Source organism: Stegostoma tigrinum, chromosome 28, assembly GCF_030684315.1.
Source record: "Stegostoma tigrinum isolate sSteTig4 chromosome 28, sSteTig4.hap1, whole genome shotgun sequence".
In the NCBI taxonomy this organism is placed as follows: domain Eukaryota; kingdom Metazoa; phylum Chordata; class Chondrichthyes; order Orectolobiformes; family Stegostomatidae; genus Stegostoma; species Stegostoma tigrinum.
In genome coordinates, this window is record NC_081381.1 from 32,673,734 (window position 1) to 32,685,490 (window position 11,757).

The 11,757-nt window shown below is 41.8% G+C and overlaps 1 protein-coding gene across 1 annotated transcript in view; it reads right to left on the minus strand.

The window, feature by feature from the left end:
- Positions 1-11,560, minus strand: part of ccdc30 (coiled-coil domain containing 30) — a 161,813-nt gene extending 150,253 nt beyond the window's left edge. The window contains exon 1 of the mRNA XM_048561449.2: positions 11,027-11,560. Coding sequence (XP_048417406.2) covers positions 11,027-11,044 — 18 coding nt within the window. The 5' untranslated portion in view covers positions 11,045-11,560. The remainder of the gene's footprint in view (positions 1-11,026) is intronic.
- Between the last annotated feature and the right edge of the window lie 197 nt (positions 11,561-11,757).

Sequence of the window (11,757 nt, forward strand, 5' to 3'; positions counted from 1 at the left end):
CTGACTGTACCTTAGAACTTGAGAGTTTCTCAGTTCACCGAATGAACTGCTCAGCATCCTTGCACTAAGCAAGGGGCAGTGGGGTCTGCCTCCTAATCGACACCTCCTAGGCAAGGCGATCCTGTTTAGTTACTGCTCCCTGGGCTTACAGTAAAGTTTCCTTTATACTACCTACCCTGAGTTCACCTCCACTATCCTGAATACAGTCTACATTCCATCCCATGCAGAAATGAAGACTGCAGTTGATGTAATATACAACACTACAAAGTATCTTGATACAGAATACTCTGGGGTTTTGTTCATCGTAGCCGGTAACTTCAATTAGGCCAACCTCATGAAGATATTGTCAACACATCTCCTGTCCCACCACAGGTCTGAACATCATTGACCATTGCTATCCAACCAAAGATGCCTGCCACTCCATTCACCATCTGTAGTTTGGAAAATCAGATCACAATCCTATGCTCCTCCTCGTCCTGCTATAAAAGCAGAAATTGAAGCATCAGGACCCAGTATAGAAAGTAGTGCAGCGTTGATGTTAGTAAAAAGAAGGGCTTCTATGGCACTGCTTGGAGTCAGTGGATTGCTCCATATTCAAGAACTCAGCAGCCACCTATCCCAACAGCCTTGGGTGCGCCTGTGCCATCGGTCACTATTGCAGATGTTACACTGGAATCTCTGAGAATGAGCCCATGGAAAGTGACTGGCCAGATGGAGTCCCTTGCCCAGATCCTGTGCAGACCTGCTGGCAGGTGTATTCGCAGATATCTTTAAAGTCTCCTTATTACGATCTGAAGTTCCTACCTTGTATGAGAAGGCCACCATCATCCTGGTGCCAAAGAAAAATAATAGTGTGCCTCAATGACTACCACCCACTGGCTCTGATCACCACAATTTTAGAGTGCTTTGAAAGGTTAGTCATAAATCACATCAACTCCAGCCTACCAAGCTGCCTTGATCCTTTGCAATTCCCCTAACGGTGCATCAGCTCCACAGTAGATACCATCTCCCTGGGCCTATGCTCATTCCTGAACCATCTGGTTAACAAGGATGCCCACATCAAGCTCCAATTTGTTTACTTTAGCTCTACATTCAACACTATAATAAAACTCATCTCTAAACTCTGAAACCTAGGTCTTGGCACCCTCTCCATAACTGGATCCTCAACTTCTGACCTATAAATCACAATCAGTAAGGCTAGACGCCAACATCTCCTTCACCATAATCCTCAACACTGCTGTCCTGCAAGGCTGCGTCCTCAGCCCCCTATTATGTACCTTATTCACTTACAATTGTGTGGCCAAATGCTGCCCCAACTCCATTTACAAGTTTGCTGATGACACCACCGATATAGGTCAGATCTCAAACAACAACAAGACAAAATACAGAAAAGAGATTGAGCACTTAGCAGTATGGAGTAAAGACAACAATCTCTCTATCAATGCCAGCAAAATGAAGCAGCCAGTCATTGACTTCAGGAGGCAGAATGCAGGGCAGGCCCCTGTCTGCTTCAATGATGATGAGGTGGAAATGGTCAACAGCTCATCTCCTGGGAATGATGATCTCCAACAATCTGTCCTGGTCCAACCATGGTGACTCAATGGTCAAGAAAACACAACAATGTCTCTGCTTCCTCAGAAGACTAAGGAAATTCGGCACGCTCAAAAGGATTCTTACCAATTTTAATAGATGCACTATAGAAAGCATCCTGTCTGGATCCATCACAGTGTGATATTGCAACTGCCCTTCACAAGACCATGGACAGTTGAGAACACAACCCAGTCCATCACACAAACAAACCTTCTATCCACTGCCTCCATTTATACTTCCCGCTGCCTTTGGAAAGTAACCAATACAATCAACAACCCCTCCCACCCTGGTTTTGCTCTCTTCCATCCTTTTCTGTCGGGCAGAAGGTATAAAAGTTTGAATACATGTAAGAACAATTACAAGAACAGCTTCTTCCCTGCTGTTATTAAACTTTTGCATGGATCTCACCAATGTTAATTCTGATCTCTCTCTCTGCACCTTCTCTGCAGTTGTAACACCATATTTTGCACTCTGTTTGACTACCTTTATGCACTTTGTATGGTACAATCTGCTTGTATAGTACACAAAACCGCATTTTTCATTGTATCTCAGTGTGTGTCACTACAACAAATCAAACTCAGACTCAAATATCTATCCTTTGTCATACTTCTATGTACTGCCTTTAGGTGGTATCATCGGAAGGCATGGATTTCATTTCATGGACTGGCAACAACCAGTTCCATGTCACATCCCAACTCTATACTGTGCTACTGGTAAGCAGGATACTTAGTGTATGCAAAATCAAAGACATTCTGTTCAAGTTCCTGCCAGAAGCCCCACATCATAACTTAATTATATCCTTTAGCTGTTTGGTCAGAGCAAACACTAAGATGCACTACTTTACTTGTCTCTAACCAAGCTTCACGTTGCATATTCTATCAATCACCAGGGTCATTTATTTTTAACATCACAGCATTGTTCACTTCCATCCCCTACTTTATCTCCAATCAGTGGTGAAACCCTCATCCACACCTTTCTCACACTCCAGTTCAACTTTTCAAACCTTCCCTTAATCATCCTGCAAAAATTACAACTTAACCGAAACTCCAATCACCTAACCCTCTAAGACCGCTGCCCCTGACAATCTCCAGTGACTCTCCACCTCCCAATCTACTGAATTTAAATCATGTTCCTTTTCCTAAATCCTTCTGTAGATCCACCTTTCCTGGCATCTGCAACTTGGTGTCAACTCTGAGCATCAAAATAACTATTTCATTCTTTTAGCTCTGGCCCAGTTTGTACCAATGCTTCCAAACAAAACTTCACTTTCTCATTACTTCACTTCCATCCTTAAAAAGTTAATTTTATATGTTAATCATAGGGTCATCAAGATATTGGTCGATACAGGTCTTGGCAACTTCCCTTTACCTAATCTATAAGTTTGCATACATTAACACTTCCATTTACATGAAAGCTTTGCCAACTTCAACTAAACAGTGTTTAGAGTTTACAGATTAAATGTCCTTTGCCTTGTGAAAAAACATGAATTTGACTGTCAAAGTACAGGCTCAAGAAATACAATCTGAAGTCACTCAGATTCCTGTACCTCAAATTTTAACAACATATCGCAGGACATAGACTCCCTTGTCCAATAAAAACACAATACTTACAGAAACTGTCTGTGGCATTGCTAAGTGTCAGTGCAGCCACTGTCTGTCCTGGTCCACGCTTATTACTTCCTTCTATATAGTATCGTAATTAAAACATCAAAATGTGTTTGGAAACAAAGCGTTACCATGGAACTGCTCGGCTTTCTACATCCAGGAGTGCTGGGGTGCTATTTGGGCTAGTAGCAACATGCTCTTCTGGATTATTGAAATCAGAGCCCTCCACTTTTACAACAGTATAATTAAACTGCAGACTAATGGTGTACAGAAATCACGGGTAGGTGCAGCATAGGACATTCCTGAACAAACTGAGGGAAAAGCTGCAAATGAATCACTAGATTAGGCCCCTTGAAAGACTCACAGTCATTCTGATACAGTATATTATCCCGCCAAAACAGCATTTCTGGATAAGAAAAGGATACACTTCCACAGTATAAAAATATGAAAAGATGGAAAAGGGAGACAAATAAAGGAAGACTTATGAAAACCAATTATCAGTGGAATAACACAGATTATTACACCCACAAAACAATGGTTACTTCTTTGGGGGCACTTATATATTCCTCAACAGTTCATAGTTAGTCAGTGATATCAATGTTACTGAGCTCTGCATTCTCTACAGACACATACCACAAGGCTAGCAAGACATTTAAAACACTAGCCTAAGAAGTTCCAAACAGTACAGATACAGCAAAGTATGAAGCATCAACAAAACATCTCCACAGCAGATACAATTAAACAAACTGCAAGATTACTACTTGTGCATTCTTCTTTCCAAGACAGCATGATATGCAGCCAGGAGAGCATTGAGAATCTTTCTGTAAGCCAGCTCCCTTAGAAACAATTTCAAGAGTAAATCTTAATTTGCTAGCATGCCATGCAACAATAACACAGGTCTAGAGTGTTAAAACATGTGCCAATATCCTACTGTGTTCTAAAACATTTTTACAAATGATCCAAGCAGAGAATTATATGAAGATTCTCTTCACAGAGGAAATGATCAGATTCCAAAATCTTCTGCCAAAAGGACCCTCACCAACTATTTTCCAGACAGCAAAAAAATTATACTTGTCATTTGAAAAGTGGAAAGCATTCCAGAGTCACAATACAATCAAGTAACTCAATTTTTGGGTTATAGTAAAGCTATTGTAAAATATATTTTTAAAAAGTAGTCACCATAGTCCCAAGATGTCCCGAGAGTTGCTTAGTGGTGGTCATCATGTCTCAGGCAAGGGGAGAAGATGAGAAAGAGGGACTCTTATGGTAACTTCAGTCAGAACAGGGATTGAATCCACATTTAGTGGCGTTATTCAGCATTGCAAACCAGTCAGTCATTCAGTCAACTGAGCTAACAGACTCCCAAATATATTATATATCTCAAAGCACTCTACAGCTAATGAAATTGCTTTAAAGTGTAGTCAATAATGAAGGAAATGCACCAGCAAATTTTCACAGAATAAGATATTGACAGGATGCAGAGATGGGCTGAGAGGTGGCAGATGGAGTTCAACCTGGATAAATGCGAGGTGATGCATTTTGGAAGGTCGAATTTGAAAGCTGAGTACAGGATTAAGGATAGGATTCTTGGCAGCGTGGAGGAACAGAGGGATCTTGGTGTGCAGATACATAGATCCCTTAAAATGGCCACCCAAGTGGACAGGGTTGTTAAGAAAGCATATGGTGTTTTGGCTTTCATTAACAGGGGGATTGAGTTTAAGAGTCGTGAGATCTTGTTGCAGCTCTATAAAACTTTGGTTAGACCGCACTTGGAATACTGCGTCCAGTTCTGGGCGCCCTATTATAGGAAAGATGTGGATGCTTTGGAGAGGGTTCAGAGGAGGTTTACCAGGATGCTGCCTGGACTGGAGGGCTTATCTTATGAAGAGAGGTTGACTGAGCTCGGTCTCTTTTCATTGGAGAAAAGGAGGAGGAGAGGGGACCTAATTGAGGTATACAAGATAATGAGAGGCATGGATAGAGTCGATAGCCAGAGACTATTTCCCAGGGCAGAAATGGCTAGCACGAGGGGTCATAGTTTTAAGCTGGTTGGTGGAAAGTATAGAGGGGATGTCAGAGGCAGGTTCTTTACGCAGAGAGTTGTGAGAGCATGGAATGCGTTGCCAGCAGCAGTTGTGGAAGCAAGGTCATTGGGGTCATTTAAGAGACTGCTGGACATGCATATGGTCACAGAAATTTGAGGGTGCATCCATGAGGATCAATGGTCGGCACAACATTGTGGGCTGAAGGGCCTGTTCTGTGCTGTACTGTTCTATGTTCTATGTTCTATGTTCTATGATAATGACTGGATAATCTGTTGTTGTGCTGTCGACCAGGTGATAAAATTGGTCGGAACATCGAAGAGAATTTTCTTGCTCTTCTTTGAAATAGGACCATGGGATTTTTACAACCTCATGAGACAGCAGACTCATCTCCCAATCCACTTTTAATACCACACTGGAATGTCAGTTCAGACTTTTATGCCCAAGTTTCTGGAACCAGACCTAATCCCACAATATTCTGAATCAAAAGTAAGGTCTAAGCCTCTCGACTGGCTGTGTTCTGCAACCTAATACATTTGCTAAATAAAACTTGGATATCTGAAACAAAACCTGTTCTGTTGATATGTCACTGGGCTTGAAACATTAACTCTGCTTTCTTGCTACAGATGCTGCTAGACCTGCTGAGTTTTACCAACAGTCATTTTTTGTCATAAATTTTCTAAACTTGTATATAGTTTTCTTTGAATTTTCTTTTGAAATAGGCTTGAATTTTAACCAACAGTCTCTTGTGTGGAACCTTACCAAGTATCTTCTAGAAATCCATACAAACCCTATTCAAAGATATTTCTCTGTGAAAATGAGTGTAGCTATTTCCTCAACATATTTAATTAGTAGTTCATATTAATCCTGTTTTGCTGGAATGAAACCATAAATTTTGATACACACTTTAGATCACCAATCCATTTGTGTTCAAATGAAGGACCTGAAGTAGTATAATCTAAAAAAGAAAATAACTCTAAGTCTTAAAAGCTGTTTCAACAATAATAAAGCATGTGCAGATACAAAGAACAGTAAGTCATATCAATATTGCCAAGGGTACAGAGATCAGCTTAATTACACAAATGTCTTCTGCCTAGGTAGTCCCTCAGGACTGGAGAAAACATACCTTCATTCTGAGTTGACTGGCTATGCCAATGCACGACATGCAGACATTGCTACGTGCTTGTAAGGTCTGGCAGATGAGGTGGTTGGAGGTTTAGGCGCTGTCTGTGACATCACAACTTTGCTTCTGCGTGGTCCCAACAAAGCCTCTTGGTGTTTTCACAAATAAATATTCATTACTTTAGTTGATCACAAGCCAGGAATCCCATAGGTCAATAGAGATGTTTGACCTCTTCACAGATGCTTTGACCACGTCCACAAAGAAATTGAAAAAAATCACTCAATAGCTGAGAAATAACAAAACCTCTGGGGCAGATGGAATCCTTGCCAGAATTCTGATTTCTGGCAGAAATACATTCCTGACACACTGCAAAGCCTCATATTCCTTATCAAGAAAAACAAGCGCATGCTGGGGATCTCAGGGATTTTGTGATCATCACTGTTTTCAAGAAGTGAGTCAAGTCTGATTGTGGTATCTAAAGTGGAGTCTCTTTGCTGTCTGCCACTAGGATGCTCATTGCATGAATCCTTATAAATTGTTTCCTCCCACTTGTTGAGGAACACCTTCAAGATTGAGAGACATCACAGACACGACATTCACTACATGGCAAATTCAAGAAAAATGCACAGGACAACCCCTTTTTTGATTTCATGAATGCCTTTGACACTGAAAAGTGCATGAGTTTTGGTACCTTAGGATACTCCTCATGAAACCAGGCATAAATCATTAAGTAGATCATCAGCTCCAATGTGTCATCACAGCCTATAGCCAACTTAGGAAAAGAGTATTTCTTTTATTGATTCATGGGATGAGGGCCTCACTGATTAGGCATGCATTTATTGCTCGTCCCTAATTGCCCAGAGGGCAGTTAAGAGTCAACTGTATTTTGTGGGCCTAGAGCCACATGTAAGCCAGACTGGGTAAGGATGTCAGATTTCCTTCCTAAAGGACATTAGTGAACCAGATGAGGTTTTTCCTGACAATCAGTAATGTATTTATGGTCATCGTTAGACTCTTAATTCCAGATTTTTAATTGAATTCAAATTCCACCATCTGCCAATGGCAGGATTTGAACATGGATCCCAGGGGTCCAGTTTCTGGATTAGTAGTCCAGCAATAATACCACTGGGCTGTCACCTCCCCAGTTTGAGAACCAGGATCTCATATGCAAGACTAAGATTATGGGTGCCAGGTAGCTGTGGTCCTGCTTTCCTACTTGCTACATAAAGGTATAATGGTAATTGTCACAACTGTAATTACGATATTATATATTTTGTAAGAAGGCTAAGCTGACTTTTTAAAATGCATACAGGATCTTACAAAATAGCTTCCAGAAGTCACATGATTGTGCTTCTTGTTTCACTGTAGCGGGTACAAGCAGACAGACTGATTTGTTACCTCAGTATCATTCTCAAAGGGAAATATTTAGATTTTGAGTAATTCCTAGGCCATACAATAGGATCTTTCTTAAGGTGTGAGAATGCAAAGCTTGCCAAATGGAATGACTGCTTTGAAACTGACATATCGTCCGTTTGCACTGATTATGATTGGGAGGGCTATGAGCCACCATTCGGAATTATAAGTTGAATTCCGAGAGATGCCATTTGAGATTGGGTTTGCAACATGGGTCAAAGGAAAGAAAACCAGCTGAAAGACTACTGTACTGAACTAGGCTACCAAGAACCACAATCTGCAGCACCAGAGAAATTAAACAAAGAAGCCTTCACCCCTGCTCAGAAACTGTTCCGTTCAGTCCACCTGACAGAAATATTCAAATATGTGGCTACAGAGGCCAACACAGCTACTGAATTGTGACTTAAAGTTTACAACCCCTTCACTCTGAAAGAGTAATAGAGTCATAGAATTATGCAGCATGGAAACAGACCCTTCAGTCCAATTCACCTGCACTGAAAAGATATTCTAAACTAATCTAGTCCCACTTGCCAGCATTTGGCCCATATCCCTTTAAACGTTTAGAATTCACGGCTTGAGAGAAGATTTGTAGCTCGGGTACTGGGTGTAGATGTTGGTGTGTTTGCCAAGCTGGGAAGTTTGATAGCAGATGTTTCGTCCCCTTCTTAGGTGACATCCTCAGTGTTGTGGAGCCTCCTGTGAAGCGCTGCTGTCTTGTGCCCATTCAAATTTGTATGGTCCAGTTTTTGCTCCTTCTGGTAGGTGCTGGTTATGCCTCTGCATTGTAATGGTTGGTATATTGAGTCTAATTCAATGTGTTTGTTGATGGAACCTGCAAATGAATGCCAAGCGTCCAAGAATTCCCTAGATGTCCTCTGTTTGGCATATCAAGCCAATTCAGCCTCTCTCTATACCTCAAATCCTCCAATCCCGGCATCATCCTTGATTATCTTTCCTGAACCTTCTCAAGTTTGACAACATATTTCCTATAGCAGGGAGACCAGAATTGAATACAGTATTCTAAAAGTGGCATCATCAAATATCCTGTACAGTCACCACATGACACCCTAACTCCTATACTCAATGCACTGACCAACAAAGGCATGCATGTCAAACAGCTTCTTCACCACCCTGTCTATTTGAGACTCCACTTTCAAGGAATTATGCACTTGCATCTCCAGGTCTCTTTGTTTGGCAACACTCCCTACGACCCCACCATTAACTGTATAAGAGATGCAGATGCTGGAGTTAGAGATAACACAGTGCGGTGCTGGAGGAACAGCAGGCCAGGCAGCATCAGAGGAGAGTGAAGTTGACATTTCGGGTCAGGACCCTTCTTCATAAAACTATATAAGTCCTACCCTGGTTTGCCTTACCAAAATGCAACACCTCACAGCTGTATAAATTAAACTCTACCTGCCACTCCTCGGCCTATTGGCCCATCTGATCAAGGTCCCACTGTACTCTGAGACAACCTTCTTCATTGTCTACTACACCACCAATTTTGGCATCATCTGCAAACTTACTAACTACACCTCCTTTATTTACATCCAAATCATTTTTATAAATGACAAAAAACAGTGGACCCAGCACCAAGCCTTGTAGCATACCGCTGGTCACAGGCCTCCAGTGCAAAAAAAAAACCCTCTACCACCAGCCTCTATCCCTAGCTTCAAGCCAATTTTGTATCCAACTGGCTAGCTCCCCTTGGATTCCATTTGATCCAATCTTGCTAACCAGTCTACCATGTGGAACCTTGTTGAATGTCTTGCTGCAGACAATGTCTACTGCTGTGCCTTCATCAATCTTCTTTGTCACCTCTTCAAAAAAACTCAAGTTTGTGAAATATGATTTCCCACACACAAAGCCATGTTGACTATCCCTAAGCTGAGGAAGGGGGTGAGGAATTGTTCTGAGGAAGGGTCACTGGACCCGAAACATGAACTCTGTTTTCTCCTCCACAGATGCTGCCAGACCTGCTGAGCTTTTCCAGCAACTTTGTTTTTATCCCTAATCAGTCCTTGGCTTTCCAAATGCACGTAAATCCTACTCCCCAGAATCCTCTCCAACAACTTACCCGCCATTGACATCAAACTCACCAGTTTCTTAGTTTTTCTTTACCACCTTTCTTAAATAATGGCAACACATTAGCCACCGTCTAGTCTTCTGCCTCCTCGCCCACTGCTATTGATGATACAAATATCTCAGCAAGAGGTCCAGCAAATTCTTCCCTAGTTTTCCACAAATTTCTGGAAAACACCTGATCAGGAGTCCCAGGGATTTATCTACCTTTATGCGTTTTGAGACATCCAGCCCCTCTTCAGTAATGTGAACTCTTTTTGAGATATCACTATTTATTTCGCCAAGTTTCCTAACTTTCAAAACCTTCTCCTGTGGTTTGACATGTAGGCAGTCACACTGATCTCTAAGAGACCCCATTCTCTCCCTAGTTACACTTTTGCCCTTAATGTATTTACAGAACATCTTTGGATTCTCCTTAACTCTATTTGTCGAAACTATCTTTCAAAACGTCCTCTTTTTGCCCTCTTGATTTCCCTCTTAAGTATAGTCCTACTCCCATAATACTCCTCTAGGGACTCATTTGATCCCAGCTGTCTATACCTGACATACGTCTCTTTTATTTTCTTGATCAGAGCCTCAATTTCACTAGTCATTCAACGTTTCCTACACCTACCAGCCTTGCCCTTCGCATTAACAGGAACATTCTATCTCTGAACTCTCGTTATCTCATTAATGAAGGTCTCCCACTTTCCAACTGTGTCTTTACCTGCTAAGAGCCTCCTCCAATCAACTTTTGAGGTTCCAGGCTGATACCGTCAGAATTGGCCTCAGTCCAGTTTAGAACCATAACATTTAGATCAGGTCCATCCTTTCTCATAGCTATTTTAAAACTAATAGAATTATGATCACTTGCTCAAACGCGCTGGCCGACTGACACTAAAGTCACTCGCTCTGCTTTACTTCCCAAAAGATGGTTAAGTTTTGTTCCTTCTGAGGAAGGAGGAAAATAACCAGAATTCTGATTTATGATTATTTGCTAGCAACCTGTTCAAGTACAAATATTGGGGTCAGGACTGGATTGGATACGAGTGGTCTTGAAAGTTCAAACAGCCTCCCAACACTCAACATCTACATCGGCAACCTGGCCACTGGGGAATTCCGGAATCTTTTGAGACTTAGTGAGCTGGGCACCGTCTGGTGAGATGGAGGGAAAGCTATATTTTAATCGTTACCTCGCCATTGCTCTCCATCTCCCACCCTGCAAAATAAAATACTCAGCAGTCTCCTCCTCCTCCTCTCAGACCGTGACTCGAACTCATTGCACACTTGTCCTTTCTGCTGCTGTCCCTCGGATGGAGGATGTACCGAGTTCCCGCTGGGCCGCCGAACCAGTTTCTTTTACCAAGATTTCTGAAGCCCTGTTCTGAAGAAAGGTCATTGGACCCGAAACGTTAACTCTGATTTCTTTCCAAAGATGCTGCCAGACCTGCGGAGCTTTTCCAGCAATTCTTGTCTTTGTTTCAGATTTCCAGCATCCTCGGTTCTTCTTTTCTGAAGCCCAAGCGCAGGCTGCAGAGTTTGAGGAGCAAAAATCTGTAGCATGTGTGCGAGCAGTTTAACAATACAGCTTCCGAGCGAAATAAGGAAGGGAATTCCCCTTCTGGAATGCAGTGCTAATGTATGCAATGCAATCCCCACCTCTATATCTGTACGGATATAATCTGCTCATTGTGTACAAAACAACAACAACCGAGCCTCAGCGGCTCCCTCTGTTACCAGGCAGCCAATATATCCCACTCAGGCGTCCAGGGGAAAACTACACTTGACTATCCCACTGTAATTGAAACAAACTCACAAATACACAATAATAACACTAATATATTAATTTGATTTACTAAGAACGAATTTTACTTCGAATATTAAAGTAAATACGTAACACTTTGTGAAATAAGATGTTATTGAA